Raw genomic sequence first — 25,140 nt, 5'->3', positions numbered from 1 at the left:
GAAAACAAATAACTGGAGAAAAGAGGATTACCATCCTAGTAAAATAACACCTTCATCTGTAAGATTCTTAAATTTCTGCAGACGTCCTCAGCATGTTAAATAAAATAACAGAATTTCATGGTGGAAAGCATTTTTCAGGAAATACCTTAGGCAGTTGTATAAGCAAATATGTTGCAGTTCACAAGGCGGGACAATAAGTGATGCTTTATTCTTTTTCTAAATCCCAGTTGGAATAATTGAGGGGTTTCAGTTGGATTTTTAAACTCTTTAGTAAAGGTTCCCTCTTAACTTTTCTCTTCATCTGAATCGAAAGTGAGAGGGTATCATTAGGCACCCAGCACCGCTTTCCTCATTTATAAATGGAAACTGAGGTTTAGAGGGAGGGAGGAAGGAACTTGACTGTGGACACAAGCATAACAGAACTGGAATTCAGACTCTGACAGGTTGGTTATAGAGCCCTGTTTCTTAACCAATAATCGGGTTTGTCTCCATGTCAAATATTAAGATAAAAATACTGAGTTTTAAAAATATGTCATTTCCCTTTTCTTTCTTAATCCTTTTGATTTTGTTGCTTTTGTTGATATGGCATAAAATGGTAGAATTTCCATTTTTATAGCAGTTTTTAAGTCAATTAAGCTAATAAATTCAATGAGATCCTATGTGACTGGGACCAGTAAGTGGTCATTTAGTCAAAAAGTCAGTTAAAAAAAAGTTAAAGCAGGAAATTTTTAAAAATTATTTATGCATATCTTACACATCATTTTATTTTATTATTTTTTTTTATTAATAATGATTTTTTATTATATTATGTTAGTCACCATACAGTACATCCCCGGTTTTCGATGTAAGGCTCGATGATTCATTAGTTGTGTATAACACCCAGTGCACCATGCAATATGTGCCCTCCTTACTACCCATCACCGGTCTATCCCATTCCCCCACCCCCCTCCCCTCTGTAGCCCTCAGTTTGTTTCTCATAGTCCATAGTCTCTCATGTTTCATTCCCCCTTCTGATTACCCCCCCTTTCTTTATCCCTTTCTTCCCCTACTGATCATTCTAGTTCTTATGTTCCATAGATGAGAGAAATCATATGATAGTTGTCTTTCTCTGCTTGACTTATTTCACTAAGCATTATCTCCTCCAGTGCCGTCCATGTTGTAGCAAATGTTGAGAACTCATTCTTTCTGATTGCTGAGTAATATTCCATTGTATATATGGACCACAACTTCTTAATCCAGTCATCTGTTGCAGGGCATCTCGGCTCCTTCCACGATTTAGCTATTGTGGACATTGCTGCTATGAACATTGGGGTGCATATGGCCCTTCTCTTCACTACGTCTGTATCTTTGGGGTAAACACCCAGTAGTGCAATGGCTGGATCATAGGGTAGCTCAATTTTTAACTTTTTAAGGGACCTCCACACGGTTTTCCAGAGTGGCTGTACCAACTTGCATTCCCACCAACAATGTAGGAGGGATCCCCTTTCTCCACATCCTCTCCAACAATTGTTGTTTCTTGCCTTGTCTATTTTTGCCATTCTAACTGGCGTAAGGTGGTATCTCAGTGTGGTTTTGATTTGAATTTCCTTGATGGCTAATGATTTTGAACATTTTTTCATGTGTCTGTTAGCCATTTGTATGTCTTCATTGGAAAAGTGTCTGTTCATATCTTCTGCCCATTTTTTGATTTGTTTATTTGTTTCTTGTGTATTGAGTTTGAGAAGTTCTTTGTAGATCTTGGATACCAGTCCTTTATCTGTAGTGTCATTTGCAAATATATTCTCCCATTCCGTGGGCTGCCTCTTAGTTTTTCTGACTGTTTCCTTGATATCTTACACATCATTTTATGTTCAAACATAAGTGTGTATTAATTTGCTAGTGTAGCCGAACTGAGTATGGGTCCACAGATTGTAATTAAGCCATCTCCTTTATATAAGCTACACTCAGTGGATTTTTTTCTGTAATTTCCAATTTCACTTTCTAACCTAACAAAACTTGCAGCGCAATCTGATTATAGAACAAACCATTTGAAAATAAAAACTGGACTTAGTAAACCTGCAAATCAATTAAGACAACTATTTAGTTCAAAGAAGTGTATAGAGGTTTCTTTGTAGTCTTTATTTCTTTACTGGAGTATGTATTTTCATCTTACTGAAGGCATTTTTTTTTTTAAGATTTTATTTATTTGAGAGAATGAGCAAGAGAGAGAGGGCATGAGCCATGGGGAGGGGCAAAGGGAGAGGGAGAAGCCGACTCTCTGCTGAGCAGGGAGCCCAACTATGCCTGGCTCAATCTCAGGACCCTGAGATCATGACCTGAGCCAAAGGCAGACGCATAACTGACTAAGTCACCCAGGCGCCCCCTACTGAGGCATTTTAAAGCAATTCTCAACTGATTCCGTGAAGGTTATCAGCCATGGGCATTTTCCCAACTACTCTAGTTTTTCTCATTCCACATGTCTCCCTGTCAAAACTTACCTAGTTTTGGGGCGTCTTGGTGGCTCAGTCGTTAAGTGTCTGCCTTCGGCTCACGGCGTGATCCCAGAGTCCTGGGATTGAGCCCCACATCAGGCTCCTCCCCTGGGAGCCTGCTTCTTCCTCTCCCACTCCCCCTGCCTGAGTTCCCTCTCTCGCTGGCTGTCTCTGTCAAATAAATAAATAAAATCTTAAAAAAAAAAAAAAACTTACCTAGTTTTTCTTTCATTCCTTCATCCTCCCAAGTAAGAACAGCTGTTATAGTTGGGACTGTTTATACCCCTCATATGTGACTGGGCAGGAATAAGGTTACCAGCTTAATTGTACTTCAGTTTTCAATTTTTCATAAAAATATTCTTACCGGCAATTAATTTTATATTTTACATTTTAAAATGGTTTTTTAAAACTCTTCAGCAGTTTATAAAGTCTTTTTTATACTTTATTTTAATATGAAATAGGATAAGCTTTCCCTAAGGTCAAAGCATGAATTTAGTCCACAAAAACATATTTGTAAATATTTTAGGATCAGAGTTTTGGTTTCTTAAATTCATAAGACCCATAAAAATTTAGTTTAAATAGCTAAATAGTTTCTATAAGTATTATAGTGAGAGACAGTTGTCTAAATATCTCTCCCTAAATTCTATTAGCTGTTTCTCCTATTTACCTTTTTTCCCCTGAATAATATGTTCAATATCATCATTTCCACGTGCATCAGTTTCAGACATTATCTGTTGACTTCCTATTATGGGTGAAAGAATTTGGCCTTTTGAATACCACCTTATTCCTTCCCTCCCCCTCCCTCATCCACTGTATGTATGTATGTATGTATATATGATTTTTTGAGAGAGAGAAAGAGCTTGTGAGCAGGGGGAGGGCCAGAGGAAAAGGGAGATAAAGAATCTTAAGCAGGCTGCACGCTCAGCACAAAGCCCAACATGGGGCTCGATCTCACAACCCTGAGATCATGACTTGAGCCAAAATCAAGAGTCAGCTGAACTAAGTTACCCTCTCTAAGTACTCCTCTACTTTGTATATTTAGATACAGATATTCCAACTTTGCATTAAGTTAAAATTTATGATGACTATGTAAATATGGCTAAGCTGCAAATGTATATTCTGCCTGCATTTCCTTTCTAGTACAATTTTTTGTTCCTGGAATTGATTCCTTCATTTTGTCTTTGCTTGGTTTTCTGTGCAACTGTAATTAAGTCTCACATCCAAACTCTCCAAAACCTCACTGAGGGCTATTTTCCTAGAGTCCTCCCAACACATCAATATTCTGTGATTTTAATTTTCCCAGAGACATTTCTCATGGAACCCACTCTTATCCTCTTTTAATATACAGCTGTGACCATCTGTACCTAGATGCAGATATGTAAAGAACTTAGATGAATGAAACCTCAGATGGGGTATAATAATGAGGAAAGATCACTATTTAATAATGCTTTTCGTAAAACTATGGTTAGAGGGAAAATTAATTTAGATTCATAATTCACACTAAAATTTCAAAGTTTTAATAAGTTAGACCCAAATAAGTAAATGTTAGAAGAGCATAATTACCCCAGCTGTCCAAAGCAGGCTGCTTCATTATGGAAGAAATTAATGACAAAATTAACTATAATTTTTTAAATTTATGTGTACTGAAAAATAAAACATAAAATGAAACAGGGAAAATATTATTAGATAAGTATCTGTATCAGGAGCAATTAAACATTCATCAGGAGCAATTAAACATTTTTGAGAGCAGTACCCATTCCTGGCAGTAATTAAAAAACATGGATAGTTGACAAAATGAAATGCAAATATGAAAAATTAATAAGGAACCACAAATTAAATCAAATATATATGTTATTCCTGATAGAAATATAATCTTTTTGGAGTATCATCCAGCAGTAAGTTACAAAAGCTATAAAAGCTGACATTACCTTTTGATATGATTATCTTATTTTTGCAAAATATTCTATAGAAACGACTCAAAAGAAAAGGTGAATCTTCATTTCTAAAAATTTGTTTCCTATTTTAATAGGAAAAGAACTGAGTTAGATAAACCTTAGTTTGTTGGTTATTAAAACCTCTCATTAAAATTTATGGCAGGTCTCTGTATTCATGAGAAAAAGTATATTAACAAAGCAATAAGAAAAGAGAACACAAAAGCATATGTCTAATGAGAAGCATATGTGTAAAATTAATTATACATAAGGATAAAAAGCATTCATGAAACAGAATAACGGTTGCCAAGGGTTAGGGGTGATTGAGGAAGGGAAGTGGATATGATTCTAAAAGGTCAGAAGAGGGAGACTGTGGTGCTAGAATAGTTCTGTGTCTTGATTATGGTGATAGTTACAGAAATCTAGACAGGAGATAAAAATGACTCAGATCTGTTATACTAAGGCATTATACCCATGTCAGCTTCCTGGCTTTGACATCATAATTATACTATACTTATGGAAGATATAATCATTGCAGGGAACCAGGTGAGGAATACACAGGACTTCTCCATACTATCTTTGTAACTTCCTATGAATCTGTATTTATTTCAGAATAAAGAGTTTTTCTAAAAGTTCATAAAATCCTGTAAAGTGGTTGGCAAACCCAAGGTTAAAGGGCTGATTTTTGCAGTGCTTGGTTCTATGTTCTGCTTTTTATCTCATTGTTTTAAGTTTATTTTTTCCATGTTAAAGTTGCTTAATACACAATTTTTCTAAGTGCCTATGTATTTCCCTTATAAGTTATAGAAGCAAAAGTAGTACATATTTTGCCATGGATTTTTCTACCAGCTGGATATTTCTTTGTTTTTTCAGTATGTGCCCAGAGTTGTGACATCTGCGCAGCAGAAAGCTGGAAGAACAATTACAGCCCGGATCACAGGGAAATGTGATTTTGCCTCAAAAAACAGAATTAGTAGCAGCTTAGCTATAATGGGAGTTTCTCCTCCCATGAGCTCAGTTGTTGTGGAAAAACATCATCCAGTTACAGTGGTAAGTACATTTTTGATGACCTTTGTCAAAAAATCTTTTTCCTGAGAGTTTATAGACTAATAAACACGTAAGCTGCATGTTGAGAAGATGAAAATCCATGATGACTCTTAACTTGTTCTACCTTTTATTATGATACTTTATGTACTTATAGTTTTCAAACCTCCTCTAAATCTTCCTTTCCTCTTTTAGGAAATTAATTTCAGAAACATTGTTTCTCCTCAACATTGTTTCTCCTCAACAGTGTAAAAATTATCAACACAAAAAGTAATCCACTATGTTGGTGACCAAACGAAATATATAAATGATTTCTCATTAATTTAAAAAAAGAGACAAAAGCTGTTTACTCATTACCTGCTATTCACGTAGCAGGTATTTGATTACAAGAAACACTTCCCTATCTTTATAGTCTTTAATTTTTGCTTTTTTTTTCATTTTTTTTTTAAGTCTTCCCCTTTTTTCAATATAACTGTCAGCATATTTGTAGTTTGGAAAAGAATTCAGGTTGCAATAAATTCACGTGATATAAAAGAAAATGCCTGGAATTTAAGCAAAAATAAACCAAAAAAGCCTGAGTTAGTGCCTCAGTTTTGTTACTTATTGCCTTTGTGATCATACACAAATCAAGTAAAATATTTGACCTTCCATTTCCACTTGTGTAAAATGTAAAACTTAGCTCCTAGACTTATTTTCTGGATTCAGGATTAAATGAGATAATGTGAAAATTGAATGAGATATACTTAAAAAAAAAAGGCACTTTATAAATTGTAAAACAATAAGCAAATTTAAAATTACTAGAGAAAGGTGCATGGGATACCTCTGTATTATTTAACACTGATATGAATCAACAATTGTCTCAAAAAGTTTTAATTTTTGAAAGTTACATGATCACATCCTTAAAAAGAAACAAGAATTGACTTTGGGGCGCCTGGGTGGCACAGCGGTTAAGCATCTGCCTTCAGCTCAGGGCGTGATCCCGGCGTTGTGGGATCGAGCCCCACATCAGGCTCCTCTGCTATGAGCCTGCTTCTTCCTCTCCCACTCCCCCTGCTTGTGTTCCCTCTCTCGCTGGCTGTCTCTATCTCTGTCGAATAAATAAATAAATTCTTAAAAAAAAAAGAATTGACTTTAAAAGAGAATGCCCCCAATATAAAATTTCAACATTAGACAACACTCCTGTCTACTTAATATGTCAAAATATTAGCAAAAATATATGTGAAATGATTTTACACCCTTTCTTTCTGGGCACTAGATGGTTGCTAGATGATTAAGAGGAGCTGGAGTACTTGTTTAAATTTAGCCTCAGGTAAAGAATGACCACGGTGAAGTGGAGACTGACAGGGAGGCACCAAGTCCAGATGGAGGGTAGGGAGGGTAGGGAGGGTGGAGGACTATCAGCCTTCAGAGGTTACATAGACTCTGAAGGCCCTTAAGTGACTTCTCAATATATGTTTGAATATGTGAGATTAGTTATCAGAAATAAGAAGAAATGAACTCATTTGTATTTTTATCAGCACGTATGTATATAGAGAGGGAGAGGTACTGTCCATTTGTAAGATCAAGAAGACATAAAGAGACCACATATATGCTTTTAATTAAGGCAGCCTTTTGTTTTTGTACTAATGACAGGAATTCATATTCTACAGAAAAACAAACAAACAAGGAAATAAAGACTTACAACCCCAGCTGCCCTTTGCTGATTCAGTATGTACAGTGCTTCTCCAGTAATTGGCTGTGAATGAGACAGCCATGAACTGCTTCCATGATTTCCTAATTGGGATTATATAACAGACACCACGGCAGTTCTCTGTACTACTTTTCATTTTACCCCAAAATCAAGACCTGTAACTACCAGAAACAGTTATTGCCAATAAGCCCGTAGTCAGATTTCTGACACTTTAGCCCCATCTGCTGGATAATTTCTTGTTCCTAGTGCTGCTTCATTCTCTGCCGTATTTTGGTAGCTCATGAAACCAGTGAATCTGTTTCTACATTTCCTCTTGCCCATTCTCCCCAGTAGCTCTTTTAACAGGGTCAGATTAGGTAGTTAGCAACTAAATTTTCTCTAGTTGGAAGACTGTCCCCCGTCTGTAATGGTTATCCAGTTATTTATGTACAATGAAACATTTATATAAAATACTTTTAAAACAGGAAATAATTTTTCCATTTCTCTAAAGAGGAACTCTTAAAGCAGTATCTGTCATGAAGACCTTTGTTGTAAGAGTTTTCCTTCATTTTTTTTTTGAGTAAAGAGTTTTTAAAATACGTAGTGAATGTTTTGATCAAATATATATAATTTTACTTCAAGTATTTGAAAGGAATCTACATGTACTACTCAGTGACGTGGACTGAGAACTGGATAACAAGTGCCACTGCTGCCTACTGAGAGCTGTGCCCAGTACTTGTACCTTGTACACATATGAATGCTTGTAATATGTACTTGTATAGATGAAGTCGGTCGTGCGCTGACTCTGCTGCTTCAGTGCTTGGGTCCAAGATATTCCCCTGAGCCCTGAGATGGTGTGGGTATCCTCCGTTCAACATGTGTCCTCAATGTCTAGTTACTCGTATAGAAAGTTGTAATCCACACTAAGGAGCACCAGGCTTCTGGAAATATCTCCTCTTGTATGATCATAAAAGGTTTAGTCAGCTCCTAGGTGAACCAGGTTGAAATACAAGAGATGTGCTTTACTCTGGTGTGAAGCAAGGACCAGGCAGGATTCCTCAGAGCTTTCCCCATGTTCCCTGAGATTGAACTCCGTATGTTAACAGATACGGGGAGGAGAAAATGGATTGAAATGGAGGGAGGGTGGGCTTGGGGCTGCCCTTCTTCCAAACACCATAAAGTCCCTTTCTGTAGTTGGCCTTTGTAAACACTAAAAATTCCACTTGAGTCGTCTTTGAGGAATGATTCCCATGGCTCTTTTTGTGATCCTCTGGAATATAGCTCTGCTACTGAAGTGTGGATAATGAGCACGTCAGTCTAACTTATGGATTAAGGACCACATCTTACTTGTTTTAAAAGCTGCTTCACCAGCTTATTACATATATCTACTGGATGCTTAACAAATGTTTGTTTGGTTAAATTACATATAATGAAATGGTATTTAGTATGTGTAATTTTATGGGATTGTAAAAGCAGATTTTTACCTTTTCAGCAAACCATTCCTCAAGCTGCTGCAGCAAAATATCCCCGGACGATTCATCCTGAAAGTAGTACCTCAGCTTCTAGATCCCTCGGAACCAGGTCAACTCACACCCAGTCTCTCACAAGCATCCATTCCATAAAAGTGGTTGACTGAAATGAATATGCACATATTGAGATCTTTTAATTCTGGTTTTGCCAAGGATTAGAAGTCTCTAGTTTTTAAAATTTCATATTCTTGGAACATCATGGATACATCATGTTCATCTTTTCAAAATTACAAGAGACTTTTTTAAGCCATTCCATCCTTTGTAACTATATGTAGGATTATTATAATGTTATTTTTTTAATTTAAGCAATTAAGTAAAACTTTTTTAAATTAAAAAATGACTTAATTTTTTAATAGGTTCAGCCTGTTACTGATTACACCATAAAAGTATATAAATCCTGTTTTCTCAACGTTATTTCCAAAAGGCTAAATCATTTCCAATGTGACCAAGTAAACTGAGAACTTTACTAAAAATATTAAAACTAATAGAAAAATTAAGATATTTTTATTTTAAAATTAAAAAGAGTAATAATGATACTTTAATACAAAGTTTTTGTGATGTTAGTATATTAATCTTCATTTTCCTAAGACTGTTACAATTAAAAATGGGAATTGGTGAGACCTGTGAATAATTTAAATGTTAAAAGGGAAAGTTTTTTTTACTAGCACAAAAAGACACAGAAACATCAAAAAAATTTCCTCTTGGAATGATCTTTTTTTTTTTAACGTAGGTTTTTTTTTTTTTAATATTCAGTTAGCCAACATATAGATCCTATTTCTGATGTTCTTTCTTGCCCTTCTGAAATTGTATGGCACTGAACCCTTTTTCTCTCTGAACATCTAAACATCACCCTGTGGGGGTGGGTGTAGCACTGAGCAACTCGACAAACCTTCTAGGCCTGGGCAGAGACTTTTCAGTGGAAGAAACCATCTGGGTGAAAGTGATTGAAGAAAGCAAGACCAGGCTTCAAATGGTTTTATTGCTGGCTGACTGGTTATCTTGGGGCAGACGTTTAATTCCATGAGTCTTAGGATCGCATCTGTGAAACAGTGAGATCTACCTTCCCTTCCTATTTCACAAAGTACTTTGGGTTATATAAAAACAAGTCAGTTCTAAAGAATCTGTCCAGAGCCTCAATTTTCGTATCTTTAACAGAACTGGATGGACTTGATTAGAAGCCTCTTTCACTTTGAATGTGATCTAATTCTGTGCTCTAACTTTATTATAGGAAATAGGTTTTCTTATTGCCTCACATTGTAATAGAACATGAGAATAAATGTGAGATACACAGATATCCTATTTTCTAAAGGACAGACCAAGGCTTTTCTGAACTTTTCTGAACTACAGAATTAAAGAATTAGCGTATTAGATCCTTCTTATGCAGCACTGTTCTGAATTCTGGCCCAGCTACCACTGTGGCAAACAGCTCCTCATGGGTTTCAACAAACACAAACCTACAGCACCTCTTGTGCTGCCCGTACCACGGCCATGCTCTTCTCTAGGACTTCGCCATGCACCCTGAGTGAAGCACAACAGATCACTGGCTCCACTTGGAGCCTACTCATATGCAGCCCGGAATTAACACCCCATTGTGGTAATGGATCAGTTCTTCCTTTCTCCCCCATATGAACTGCCTGAGGTGTACTAGGCCATCCCATCTCTCAGAAGAGAGTACCCTGAAAGTCAGATGATCAGTTATGCTTGATACCAAGTAGTGGCCAGTTTGGTATTGCACCCTCACCTGGGCTCTCCCTCCTTCCTCATCTCACTCCCTTTTTCCCTCTTGTTTCCTTGGATCTGCACTCCTAAAAAGCAGCTACTCACAGACTTTGGTCTCAGGCTCTGCTTTTTGAGGAACCTAGATGACAACTAGGAATGGTTTTCAATATCCAAGCCATAACCATATGGACAAACTAAAGGGAGTATTATGAATATTGTAATTAAGAATATCATACACATCTTTTTAAGCTTTAAGCTCTAGAACTTGTATATTGGCCAAAGCAGAACCAAATAATTAGTGTTAGCCTAAGTTAACTTAAACTCTACAATTAAAACACTTATACAGTAAGAGTATGTATTCTATTTGTTTACTTTTGCATTAAGAGGTTACCCAGATTTTGGAAGAGGGAGTAAGTAGCATGATCAGTGGAAACCAGCCATATTGGAGAACAGATGGGGACAAGACTTTTCACTGAATACCTTACTTTTTGGACTTGTGTGAACATGTTACCCATTTTAAACATTTATAAAAGTCAGTGGGCCGTTTACACTCAGCATGAAACAAAGATGTAAAACTATAAATTCATAATAGAATAACTGGACTGATATTGCTCATGATTTTATCTCTGGCCTTATAGAAGTAAAGTCAGAATTTGAGAATGGAGAGCCTTAACTTATAATGAATAGGTGCACATAAACTGATATGAGTTCATACTTGATTTCATATTTATTTCATAACTTTCTCAGATTATAAAAATACTACATGCTGACTGTCAAAAAAAACCCCTGGAAAGTACCAAAAAGTACAAAGACAATGAAAATCACCTGTAATTATATCACCAAGAGATTAAAAAAAAAACAACAAACATTGGTGTATACAGTTCTGGTCTTTTCTAAGCAATATACTACACATATGTGTTATTTAAAGCCAACAGTAACCAAAATTGCCAAAACTAGTTTTTCTCACTGAAGAGAAATAGCTAACAGTGGATGATTCCAATACTGTGGGCATGAGATTCGGCATTTAACAGGCATTCAACCTTCATGTTCAATGCTATGGAAGAGAGAGACACTCCCCCATTTTATAAAGAAGGAAATTGAAGATCTGAGAACTTGAATATTAGTATGCCCAAAGGCTCACAGTTGACAAGTGGCAAACCATGATTAAAACCATGTCTGTCTATTCTAAATCCCTTGGTTTTTTCATATACCAGGATGCTGCTCCTACCAACATTAAAAAAAAAAAATGACGCACAAAACCTAGATTATGCTATCCCATATGTTGCATCAAATGGCAGAAATCCAAAAATCATATACAATTTGCTTTAAGTAAAAATCAAAAAAAAATTTCTGACATTTCATTTCAGTAGTTGGAAAGTACTAATACCATTTTATCATCTGTTAGAGCTGCCCGTCACCACCATCGTCACAGTTGAAAGGAAAATCAATGCTACTGCTAGAATTTTATGGCATTAAAGAACTGAATTTAAGGGACAATGCTGAGTGGAAGATCAATTAAATACAGTTTCTTTAGACATTTATGAAACTGCACATTTCTTGGACCTGGAGTCAGTTTCGTTTTTGAATTGACAGATCTTTTCTGGAAAAAATAGGATAACGTTTATTATTAACAGCTAACATTTATTAAGCAATTGCCGTGTGCCAGGCACTATAACTCACTTAATCCGCCAACAACCCTTTGACACAGACAATTTTCTAGTTAGTAAAGGAGAACACTGGCACAGTGAGGTTGGAGAACTTGCTCGAGATCACACTGCCGTGGAGTTCAGGTACGGGCCCACACAGTCTTGCTCTCGAGCACATCCCTGCACCCCTTCAGGGGACTGCCTCAGTCTCCCCTGAGAATTCTTGTGGATGCCCTTTTATAGAAACAAAGAAATTTAAAGTTGAGGGTACAATCCCAGTGCTAATGAAGATAATGTCATGGGAGGAGACGTCATCCATGCACGATCCCTTGAAACGGAGTATTGGATCAGTGGTGTGATTCAGGCGTTTATGCTCAGCTTCAGGTAAAACTGCATCAGTGGAAATAATGGCAGATGTGCCTATATTTTGCTTGAATGGTTATTACTACATGATAGTTATAACACCCAATTTATTGATCAGTTTTGAAAGCATCTTCCTGACAATACAGTCTTTGGCAAGTGATTTTTAGCAGTAACCTCAGCTGCCAAAGTAAAAGCCCGTCTGCTCTTTTCTTTTAATCTACAGATAACATTTTCGAGTGCACTAACTTGCAGATTTCCCTGACGGGGGCAAAATGGCCTTCTGAGCAAGACAATGCTTAGCTGTGGAAACTATCCTCTAACCTTACGAGATGGTTTAGCATTCCTGCCCTCTCCTGCTCGCCACACCCCACGCACACCTCTACACCCTGCCACAGGTACACACCAAGAGAAATCCTCCTCTACTTTTTCAAATGCCCAGCAAGGGGGGTGACATTGAGACCTGCCAGGTGAACCTGGGATCAGTACTGAGTCACTCACCAGAGGAGCTGCTATTCTTTATGAGCCACAGCTCTCATCACACTGGGACTGTTAATGGACAGTACTGTTTCTGCTGACCGTCCCCCCACCATTTTAAGGGAGAAGGAACTTCTGTCTTGAAAACTAACTCACCGGCTAGTTGTGGGAAACCCGTGCGTACCAGCTCTTCATACAGATGCTTGACCGGAGTGGCCTGTGTCATCAGGGTCCCATGCAGCCAGATGAGCAGAGCCCTGTGGCCGTATTCACGGAAATTTCCCTTTCCTGTGCCAAGTACATACAGTCAGAGGCAAAACACCACATGCTGATGTCTCTTTTTATTGTGATCTTAGTTCTCACCGAATTTCCTGTATGACTATGGTTGCAACTCATTCCTCTTCTGATGGCTGTTAGATAAAAAGCCCAGTGGATGAAAGTCCTTCCAGTTCCCCTCAATGGAATTTCTTTAGGGTGACCAGAATTTGGATTCACTCCAGCGCTTGCCTTGCACCTACTGTGCTTGACACAGACCAAAGGAGCAGATAGATGAAGCAGCTGAGTCCCGGCCCAAGGGTAAGGAACAATTGGAATGAGATGCAGAGCTCTCCTTCAACGTGCAGGTGGCACTGCTATGCACCACCATTTCTCACACGCAAAGTGCCTATTTCAATGGGGAATCCTGTTACAATGGAGAGTCTCATGCAGTCAGTCTGGGGTAAGGATCTGCACTTCTAATAAGCACCCAGATGCTGATGTTGCTGTCTGTTAACCGCACTACAAGCAGCAAACGTGTACCGTCATGCCCCTCCAGTTTCTGATGGAGGTATGCATCCCCTGGGCCAGGATTATTCACTGGGCAAATACACACTGGATACCTAAGCCCTGAGAGATGTTGGGGTAAGTGCTGAGATGGGTCTCTCGCAACAGGAGTTCAGAGTTACAAACACAGAACAGGCTTCCAGTTCTAGCCAGTGCGTGTGAGAGCAGGCAGATACCACAAAAGGAGAGCCTGAGCTCTGGGGAGGAAACTTGCTGGACAGACTGTTAAAGAAGCAGGTGTTTCAGGGAGAGTGAACTGTACCCATAAAGAATATACTCCTAGGTGAATCCTGTTCCTTTCCTGATCTTGCCCTTGCCAAACTAATCCTTCTTCAATACCACCATCAACGTGTCACTCCTTTGCTTAAAAGCCTACAAACTCCTTAGTGCCAGTACCATTACCCTTGATTGTATCTGGATTGTGAATGTTGCTGTTATCATGCCAACCGGATTGTAAATTCCACCAAACATGCACCTTGGCTTATAGAGCGGTTGCATCCCTTGCCTGGTAGAGCTAGGCACTCCGCATTGTTTGACCAAAAACTTTCGATCCTCTTTATCCTGCCGGCAAGTACTCTGAAGATACACTATGTTTTTAAATCATTTCTTTAGGTCAAGAGAGATTTCCAGAAGGCAACTAAATTTTCCTAAAAACTTTACAGAATGCCATATTGCCTAATTAGCAACAAAGGAGAAAACTTAATAGTAAAAAAAGAAATCTTTTCAGAAAGATTCAATATTCAACATTTCCAATGCATTATCTTCCATAATGTAGCCGTAGAATTAGCAATAAAAAAGTGCCATAATTTACTTGTATGTGGTGTAACTAGCATGTATTCATGGGCTGTGGTTTTGGCCATCTACAGTCCCAGCAATCCATAATGCACATCAACCCCTGAGCATGGGACTTGTTCACATCTCATAATATCCATGTAAGGAAAGTGCTCTGAATAGAATGTTTTGCCAAGACAAGCAGCTGCTTCCTTGTTTTTAAAGCTAATTAGTTGATTGATACCAAACAAACTTTCTATATTTTCTAGCTTTGGTCAAATCATAAAAGAGCAAAGCTAATGACGCCAGCTGACCTGACCACACTAATTCTGACAGCTGGAGTCTGGCTGAATTGATTCCATGGCTTAGGATCTTCTACTTGGGAGAGCCCTGAGTCCGTCTCCCACAGCTCTCATAGGACAGCTGGTCTCACCCAAGGCCACATCCTACAAGAACTCTATACCCAGACGTGGCTTAAGGGATTCCTCCCGGAGTGGAAGCCCTAAACAGTGAGCCTTTTGTTAGAGAATGAACCTTTTCACACAAGACAATCTCAAGGAACACTAGAAGAGGTTGGTTTCCCAGGGAGAAGCCAACTCTTCAGTCCTTGCTTCCTTAGTGCCTATTCAGCTGGGAACCTTCATTTCCTTAAAGGCTAAATGCCAACTTTTCAATATGGCTCAATAAAGGTAATTATCTTTTGCAAACTTCAGTTTATTGCAGAGTCCATGAACGTTCATGGCTTGCAAAGTTCTCAATCATCTTTGTGGTCCTAATCTAACTGTCCCAATTCCTGGGCTCCTGTAGTCTGCTGCTTGTCGTGAGCACCAACCACTTACTTGGAGAATCTGCCACCAGGAAGAACTGCTGTTCCTTCCTGTCCGCATCATCTAGGCCACGCTCACCTGACCACTGCTCCTCAATGGGTCTGATCTGGTCATCTGTAAAGTTCCATGAACGGGCCAGCCTCTGCCACTCATTGGCCTTTAGCTGATGGTAAGCCAGTTCCCAGAGGAGACTGCGAATATGTCTGGTCTCCAAACTGTGATCTTGCTTGAATGTCAAAGTAAAGCTGGATGATGGGTCCCTGATGCTCTCACCATGCTCCTAAATTAAAAGTAACTACATCAGACTATTTTAGACATTTTCGGCTTATTGCCTTATTTCATGGTATGTATACAATTTTTCAGATATAACTCGTAAGGTGGTAACCAAGACTTATGTTTTCAGTATTATCTGCAACTGGATCATTTTTTGTCATTCAAGATGGAGACAAATGTCTGAAATAAAAAGCTTGAGTACTATCTGTCTGACACAGGAAATGTGAGGGGTTTTGCCATGTAGCATGCTTCTATCCCAGCTTGCTGATATTTATTTACTCACCCCTAAAGAAAACAGAGGGGATGCGTTAGCTAAGGAAATGTCACAACAACAAATTCATCTTTGAAGGCCTTACTTTCAACCAATATCCCCTATTCTTCTTTTGCAGGTTTGATTTTCTCACATCAAAGTTTCATAGAGGCCCAGGTTGGATATACTCTTAGAAAGACCAAAGCTGATCCCTCCACTCATCCTGCTCTCTGGTGTGAGGAGAGCAAAGTAGAAGCCTAACTCTGGGGACCAAAAGAGCGGAGAGGACGGGGTCGATAACATTTTAAGTCACTGCAGCCAGGCTTAGTCCAAATGCCCTGTGCCTGGACTGATACCTTGTTTTCTCAGTTTTCAAACGTTCCTTTTGTCCCTTCTACAGAATCCAGCCAAAGAAACTGGAGAAAAATCTCAGTGAAAGCAGGTGTCATGGTTTCCTAGAGCTGCACCTGTCGTACATGCTATCAGGCCTCCGGATCTTCCTCCTTCGGGAGGTTGCAGATCAGTTAAGGACATGCAGGACACAAAGCCCAAGAGGACTGGAACTTCCTATCTCTTCTCCTTTTTTATATATGGTAACTCCTATTTTTGTCTTTCACTTAATAGTGTTTCTTAATGAAAGATAATCTGAACAGCAAGACAAAGTCCACGCTGTGGCAGGAAGTGGACTAACAGGATATGGACACCTGGTTCTCAAAACCTCTTGAGAAGAATGTGGTGGGGCTTGCGCCTCTGCCCCCATCACAGAGCAGCTTTTGTCTTTCACAGCATCTGCATTCTCCTCTGGATGGTGTACAATGTTCTGGGAAGTATGCCCAAGGAGACAGGCCAGTCTTTTCTCTAGTATCTGGACCTTGTGAACAGAAGTTGGACTAGGAATGGGAGGTATAAATTACCCGTAACTGTTTCAGAGGTTGTAAAATTCAGGGTCTTCTCTGTCCCAACCTTAGCTTTACTCCCACAGTGACTCCCAGGGAGTCCTGAAAGAAGAAAGACTGAGGGTGGGGGATCCAACAAACTTGGGAGCCGTGGCCACTTCACTTTTTCCTGTTCTCTTCATTCCCTCTCCTGAAACAATGAGGATTCCAACAAGAACAAAACCTGAAACACCACAAGGTAGAGGGAAGAACTGCAAAATGCATTAACCTTTGTGCCACAGCATTTTTATTTCTTTGAGAAACACACATGCTCTGCATTCCAGGATTGGGCTGGGTGGTCCTTTAGGCTTCCAGAGGAAAGGGTCACGGATTTGGAAAGCCCAGGTCTTTTTCAACAGTTCATGGAAGCATTAATAGCGTGTCTGCCAAAGCACTGAACTATTTGCAAGAGTATCACATGCCAAAACTGGTGGAAATTAAAATAGCATAAGCGAGATTTCAGGAAGCTTCCCATATGCCTCTGAACCACTGGATTTAATGATGGATATAAGAGAGGAAACTGCAGTCCTCTCTTTAATGTTCTTTATTAGGAATTATTTTATATTAGGCCAGGATATAAACTTGTTCAATAAACAAAGAACATTTGAAATAATAACAAATGCATTTGGTTAAAAAAAAGGATATATTTGTTTAATGAACAAAGTGAACTTAAAGTAAGTAATAAATAGGGGCGCCTGGGAGGCACAGTCAGTTAAGTGACCAACTCTTGGTTCCGGTGCAGGTTGTGATCTCAGGGTCGTGGGATTGAGTTGCCCTCAGCTCAGAGTAGGCTTGGGTGTCTCTCTCCCTCTCCCTCTGCCCCTCCCCGCTACATGCTCTTTCTCTAAAATAGATAGATAAATCTTTACAATAAAATAAGTAATAAATATATTTGTTAAAAACATTTAAGAATATATATTAAAAAACAAGCCTTCCTCCACTCCAGATGTCGGGCCCCAGTGGTCACCAAGGTTAACAACTCTCTCAATTCTGAGGGTCTCCTTCATACATTTATGTATTGTATAGGATTCCCAAAGTTCATCTAACTCTTTCATCTCAAAGATTTGTTAGGAAAAAGGGCTTATTCATTTGGTGGAAAAGTAATTTATTCTCATCTAGGAAAAAGAATCTAAAAATGCTAGCAGACATTAAAAATAGAACCAATGAATATTTCTATTTTCAAAGAAAATGTAAAAACAGTCATTTAAGAAGCAAGAGAAAAGGTGGAAGTTGACAAAGTTACTTTCAATCAAATCGGTGATGATCTAAGAAAATGAGAATGAAGCTAAGGCCAAGAGGAAGAGAATGAAGGAGCAGGAGAAACAGGAATCAAGGAGGAGGAGGAGAGAGAATTTTAATGGTCACAAAAATGTTGTTTTGTTTTACAGACAAGAAAGAAAAGTTCGAGGAGGATGGTCTGGCCTTTAAATGACATATATGTTACATCATCCAGTTTTATTTATATATATATATATATATATATATATATGGACTGCTGAGCCAATTAAATAGGATTGTGAGCGAGAAGGAAGCAGATCAATACATTTTGCCTTAGGATTTAAGGGAAATTTCTCAGGATTGGCAAATTAGACAGCACACCAGGCCTGAGGCTCCTCAGGGGTAAGCATCTGAGGGTTAAGACCTGAATTCTGGCACCAACCTACTGGACTAGGGGGGCCATTCAGCCTAGGATGGCAACAACCCAAAGCAGAAACAGGGTGGTGCCCGGCAGTGCAAATCCTGCCTGAGGGCTTAGGTTTTGATGTTGGAAGAAGGGTGTTCTGTTGAGAAGCTGCATGCGTGGCAGCTATCAGAGGAACTCATAATGAAAGAAGGCAGAGAGAATGTCCTGGAGGCAAGTTTTTTGTGTTCTAAGATCAATAAAGGTTTTGTGACTATCACAGGATATTTGAGTGACAGCACCAGGGTGTGTTGCAAATGGCAGAACCAGGAATGTCAACTTCTCTATCCTTCATTAGAATGTGGGTTTGAGAACTTCCAGAGACTCTGTGACAGAGGCACAACCTGGGAGCCAACCACGCAGGGCAAAAATGCTAAGCCTGTTAGAGCCAACCCGGACCAGCCTGCTTAGCTCAACGAGCGCTACACACTTCAGTTCTGACTACCGACCCTGGCAAAGGAAAGGGAGGAAGAAGCAACTTTTCATTCCATGAATGAGGCAGCAGAAGCCAAAGGGACAGTTATAATTGCACTCACCAGGACCCTGTCCATTAGAGCAGAAAAAAGAATTACACAAACCCCACACTGCCCCATAAGAAGACAGCGGTTGCAGAAAACCTCACTGCTGAGCTGAAATCATGCTGCCTCACCTCTTTCCAGGCGTAGTATCTCTCTGCTTTAATGATCATGTCCACAACAAGGCTGTGGTTGCTCCTGGAGGCCACGGCCAGGGCAGTCTTCCCTTGCTAAGAGTTAAAAATGAAAGTGTCAGGCAGTGTGGCCTAGTGTTTAGGAGCTCCAGGTTTAGAATGGGGGAGCTGCATTCAAATCCTGATCCTACTGCTCCCCTGAACTTGGCAACTTGGGCCAGTCCTTAGCTCTGTAGGTCTCAAAGCCAGCCCATGTGTAGTGGTGAGGGTAAGTGTGATAATGCATATCAAGCCCTTAGGACTGTGCATGGCACATGGTGGTTATTCAAGAGATGCTAGGTATTGATAGTGTGAGGTGCTGTGTCAACAGGGCAGCAGAAAAGATTTGGCCTTGGGGACCAACCATCAGCAGATGATATTTTACACATGCTCTATCGATGAGAACACAAATATTTCTCCAAGATCCCTGGGGGTCTCCCTGGCTCATTGCACTAGGGATTCCTCAGCAAATAAATAATACGATCACACATTTTTCTCCTCTGAGGACTGACTCTCCCCGTGGCTGAGACTTTAGTCAGTGTGCCATGCTTCCTTCCCCCAATATACTTTTCCTTCTCCTATGGGCACCTGGCCACTCCAAACATTTCCTAGTCTCCCTCGCATTTAGATATGTGACCTAAGTTTTGGTATATAAATGGAAGTGGCACATGCAATTTCTGGAAGTAATTTTAAAGACAGGAAGGATGTTATTCTCCTTTCTTTCCTCCTCCTCCTGAGTAGAATGCTGGCATGAGGGCAGGAGCTTCAACAGCCATCCTAGACCAAGAAGTTGAAGCCATGTGTTGTGGAGAGTAGATAATTAAGACAGAAAAGTGCTTGATCTCATTAAGAATAATAGCATCCATGACAAAACTACAGATTCATAGTACAGAATTTAGCTCACTGGACTCCTATCTAGAATTTTTTTCTATTATTCTGCCTCTAACCAGGGGTGAGGGATTGGAAACTTAGCCCAGTGGAATGAGCAATAAGGGATATTCTGGACATAATTTTGGGCATGAGTGGCCTGGGATCCTATCTGGTATCTTATACAAATTACAAAAAAAATTACACCTTTGTCAGGATCGATATAAAGTTACAGCGCACAGCTTTACGAGCAATGTCCCTTAGATTTTTATGCGTATACAATCTACACATCTATACATTTTCTTTCCTGAGAAAAGATGGTGGTTCTCATCTACTTTTTAAATGCCACATTAAAAGTCTGCTCAGGGATCGTGAAGATAATCAAAATGCATGTCAGGAATAACGCCACGAAAAGTTCTTAGTGACCCATGTTCCTATGCTTACGGATCCAGCAATTTATTCCAGTAATTCTCTCCCATGGCTGAGCAAGTGCAACTCCCACCAACCCAAATGATCTGGCTGTTAGTGGAGGTGCTAAGACCCAGCTGGGCCAGCAGATTAGGGCTGACAGTTACCAGTTTCCGGTCAAAAGAGACAGTCATGAAATCAGGAAGAACTGTACTTTGCAGGCACTTAGCAAGTCTTTCATTGCATGCTGCCGAAATCCTGGCTGAGGAAGCCATTAGAGTCACCATGATTAGCCGACCGTGGGAAGGCAGCATTCTGAAGCCAGCGTTTTCAAGTTCCTAGGAAAACCTTCCCAGGGAGTGTGTCCTGGAGTGGAAACCCAAATAATCCAGCCGCTGAGGGTGGGAAGCCCTCCAGCAGCCTGGTGACACCACAGACAGAGAGAACTGGTTTCTGGGAAAGTCATATTCACAGCAAACCCTGGCTCTTTTTTCCCATCCACACTCTGATTCACTCTTACAGCCATTTATCCTTAGTAAAAATGGTGGGAGTGAGTAGAAAAGGTAGTTTTTATTAATTAAGTAGGTATTGGGGGCCAACCCTGTGCCAGGCCCAGAGAAGAAAGAGGGAGGAGGAGAAGGGAAATAGGGGAAAATCAAATTGTGAGTCAGGCTGCAGCACTGACGGTATTTGCCAGGACATCCAGTCCACTAGCACTGGGGGCCCAGCATGAATTCCCTTCCCAATGCTGCCGATTCTTCACCCATAAGACTGCCCCAGAGGGGTTCAGTATTAATGAGAAAGTGGAATAAAGTAGGAAGAGAAAGCACGGGAAAATACGAATGTTAACACTAAAGCTAAATGTTAAGGGACAGTAACAAGCCACAATGGTGGGAGTGCTGGAATTCCACCTACGTGGCAGAGTTATGAGTGGTTGCGTTTTCCTTCCTTATGCTTCTCTGTGTTTTCCAGATTGTCCACAGTGGGCTTGTATTAGTTTTCAGGATAATTTTAAAAACTGACCTCTAGAGAAAAGTAAAATAACACGTCACTACTTCAAGTCCCACAAATGTAAAACGTGAGATTCTGAAATAGTACGTGGGGGGATCTCAGCTTGCACTAGGAATTAAGGATGTGCTGAGCTGATGAGGAGTGTGGGTGAAGACAAGAGGGGGGAAAACTGCAAGTTTCAGAAGCAGTCAGCTCTGCTCACAGCTGTGGGAACACGCTGGACCACCAAGCGGCCTTGGCTTTGGAGCCTGGCTCTGTGTCTTACTGTGCCTGTGACCCCTGGTATCACTGAAATCTCTTGAAAACTGGGATAATTTTGCCCACCTCACAGAGGAGATGTGAGGATTGAAATAAGGTGCATGTGTGTAAGCATCTAACAGGACTGCCACACCATGGTCTCCTGTGTTTACGCTGTTCAGTAAGCTGGAACCTAGTGGACGGCCGCCCCGCAACCCTCCTGTGATGGAGCCGGCCTCACTGCGACACTTGATAGAAACGAAGTTGTCTTTCTTTTAAAACAAGTCTATACAATGCCCAAAAGGTGGAAGCAACCCCATACCCATCCACAGATGCAAGGATAAACAAAATGTGGTCTATACATGGTGGACTACTGTTCGTCCTTAAAAAGGAAGGATATTCTGACACACACTCCAACACGGATAAACCTTGAGGACATTATGCTACATGAAATAAGCTAGTCACAAAATGACAAACACAGTATAATTCCATTTATATGAGGTACCCAGAATAGTCAAATTCGTGGAAACAGAAAATAGAGTGGTGGTTGCCAGGGGCAGGAAAGGAGGAGGAAACGGGTAGTTGCTGTTCAGAGTTTCAGTTTGGCAAGATGAAAAAGTTCTGGAGATTGGTTGCATAATAGTGTGAATAGAATTAAAGCTACGGAACTGTACACTTAAAACTGATTAAGATGATAAGTTTCATGTTATATTTATTTCATAATTAAAGAATTTTTAAGTAAGAACAAGTTTAGACACGTGTATGTTTGTTCACTGCAGCTCTGTTTATAATAGCAAAAGCTCAGGAACAATTGAAATGCCCATCGGCTGAGAACTAAACAAATTATGTTAATTCCATGCCACAGTCTACAGTGCAGCTATATAAAAAAGATTGAAGAAACTCTCCTTGCACTAACATGGAACCCTTTCCACTTTATATACTTAAAGGAGAAAAGCTAAATGCAGGAGAGTATGTAGAAGTACATTACCACTGTGCAAAAAGGATGGAGGAATGTGGTAAGAATTATAATTATCTTTGCTTGTTTATGCGTAAAGAAGCCGGAAAGAATAGAAAAATTTATGACAATAGATCTGTACAGCAAGAGTAGTGTGGGAACTGGACAACTAGGGTCAGGGGTGGGTGGGACATTTTTATTGTAAAACTTCTACTGATTATGTTTTTTTAATTTTTGGACCACGTGAATCTATCATCTTTCCCAAAAAGTAGTAAATAATTTTAATTTTAAAAATACATATTTTATTATTCAGAGTAAAATATCTTACCTACATCCCTCAATCGAAATCAGGATGTTCTACTGACTGCCAGGACACAAGGTTTCTCCAGTGTGTGTCCATTTCTTAAGGGGTATGTTAAGCCTGCTGTTCAAGGCTTACAGCCAATAGGGAGTTCTTCACAGCCGTCTCCACTGAACACAGTGAAGGCCATGAACTTACCTTATCAGCAATCTTCAGGTCACAGCCTGCCTTCAGCAAGATTTCCACCAGTTCCACATTGCCAAAATCAGCAGCAACATGCAAAGGAGTCTGCTGCCTCTGCCATGAGAAATTTCAAAAATGTAAACACATTAAGGAGGGGAAAAAACTCACATAATGAAAAGACACAGGGAATGTACAGGTGTCCTATAGGGGCATAAGGGAAAACAGATTCAGATCACATTTTTATTTATTTTTTATTTTTTTAAGATTTTATTTATTTTAGAGAGAGTGAGAGGGAGAGAGTGCATGAGCAGGGGGTAGGGGCAGAGGGAAAAGCAGACTCCCCACTGAGCAGGGAGTCCAACTCAGGGCTCGATCTGAGGACCCTGAGATCATAACCTGAGCAGAAGGCAGACGCTTAGCCAACTGAGCCAGCCAGGCACCCCAAGATCACACTTTAACATAGGTACAGGGCACATTCACTGCAGTGTAATTTTTAACAGTGGAAAAACTGAGAGGAAGTTTCATGTTTCACTAGGAGACTCATTTGATAAATTATGGTATATGCATATGCTGGATTAGTAGGCAACATTTAAAAATGGTTTTTAAAAGATGATTGCAGTATGAGATACTAGAATAGTCAAGTTCATAGAGACAGAAGTAAAGAGGTGGTTACCAGGAACTGCGGGGAGAGAAGAATGGGGAGTTAGTGTTTAATGAGTACAGAGTTTCAGTTTGGGAAGATGGAAAAGTTCTGGAGATAGATGGTGGCCATGGTTGCTCAACATGAATGTACCTAATGCCAATGAACTGTACATTTAACAATGGTTAAATTTCTTTCTGGGGTAATCATTTTCTTACCAAGAGGATAACAGTGTTTCAAAGAAATATTCAAAATCACAAGAAACTCACCCACTTTAACCTTTCACTGAAGGGATATGCTAATATGCAGACATTTCTAAAATATTAGTACTGAAAGGAACTCTGTTTATTGTCTAGCCCAACCCTTGAACCAGAGAGAGGAAGCAACTTTCCCAGAGCCACATAGCTGGGCAATAGCATCTGGAGCTCAGTGCTCTTCCAACCAGAGCACAGGGCCAGCGTGCTTGGGGCATTAGCATAATTAAGATCAGAAAGCATTTATTAAAGACTCACCTTTGGGTGGCAATGTGCCCCTCTGGTGTCTCACTGAAAACATCACATTTAAAATGACAAACTATCAAATGACTATACCAACATGGAACAGAGATACAAGTGTCATACATCAAATATCAATAAAATTTTATTGCAACGATACTGCTATAAGTCTAAAAGGCAGGAAATGAACCAAAATGTTAACAAGAGTTGTCTTTCTTTTGGGGGAGGATTACAAACAAATGTTTTTATTTTTCTTATTATTATACATTGAGTGTATTTCCAATCTTACAGAAAGTTGAAGTGATGACGTCTAATTCTATAATGGGGGGGGGGGCAGACTAATAAACCCTCCTTCTCCGGAATGAATCTAGCCAATTCTGGTGAAACTGAAATCATATGTGAGTTCTGAGTATGGAGCAAAGATTCTGCTCATTTGGAAATATCTGGGGCATTAACATACTCGGACACATAAGTATATACGATAACAAAAAGGTCCTCCCCCGCCTCCCCCAAATGTTTAGAATAGTGAAACAGGGAGGAAGGTCCGTGGGAGAAGGAAGGAACTGAAGTGTAGGTAAGTCATCCTTCTGCTCCCGCACAAAGGAACTCCTAGGTTGGAGATGGAGGAGACTGGAGAGACCAGGGGCGGTGCTCTGGTTCCCCAGATTCGGAAGTTGAGGGCCACCCAGCAGATTAGGACAGGCTTGTGCACGGGATCTGGCCGCTCCCTCCCGTCAGGGCCCAGCTGAGGCTTTTCTGAGTAGAGGCAATCAGTTTCACCAGAATTGGCTAGAGTTGTCATCTGTCCCCAGGGTTCCAGAACGGTCCCTCCGCCAAGAGTTTCTCTTCCTACTCCTGACAGCTCCTGGGAGAGGCAGCTCAGCCCCAGAGTGGGCCCTGATTCAGACAGTGCCCACTCCCGTCCTCTTCATCTTCCACATCAGCATTTCC

General features: G+C 40.0%; 2 protein-coding genes across 19 annotated transcripts in view; one reads left to right on the top strand and one right to left on the bottom strand.

Annotated features, from left to right (window-relative positions):
• The window catches only part of POC5 (POC5 centriolar protein), a 37,273-nt gene extending 28,292 nt beyond the window's left edge, over positions 1–8,981 (top strand). For all 18 annotated transcript variants that reach the window (XM_026498760.4, XM_026498762.4, XM_048221226.2 and 15 more), the window contains 2 exons: positions 5,276–5,452; positions 8,608–8,981. In XM_026498760.4, coding sequence (XP_026354545.1) covers positions 5,276–5,452; positions 8,608–8,751 — 321 coding nt within the window. In that variant the 3' untranslated portion in view covers positions 8,752–8,981. The remainder of the gene's footprint in view (positions 1–5,275; positions 5,453–8,607) is intronic.
• A 451-nt stretch (positions 8,982–9,432) lies between these two features.
• Positions 9,433–25,140, bottom strand: part of ANKDD1B (ankyrin repeat and death domain containing 1B) — a 56,364-nt gene continuing 40,656 nt past the window's right edge. Inside the window, 5 exon segments of the mRNA XM_044384112.3 lie at positions 9,433–11,963; positions 13,003–13,134; positions 15,345–15,546; positions 19,055–19,150; positions 23,071–23,169. Of these exon segments, the coding sequence (XP_044240047.2) occupies positions 11,902–11,963; positions 13,003–13,134; positions 15,345–15,546; positions 19,055–19,150; positions 23,071–23,169 (591 nt within the window). The 3' untranslated portion in view covers positions 9,433–11,901.

Source organism: Ursus arctos, unplaced genomic scaffold, assembly GCF_023065955.2.
Source record: "Ursus arctos isolate Adak ecotype North America unplaced genomic scaffold, UrsArc2.0 scaffold_5, whole genome shotgun sequence".
In the NCBI taxonomy this organism is placed as follows: Eukaryota; Metazoa; Chordata; class Mammalia; order Carnivora; family Ursidae; genus Ursus; species Ursus arctos.
The sequence above is the reverse complement of the archived record's forward strand: the minus strand, read 5'-3'. Positions and strand labels throughout refer to the sequence as shown.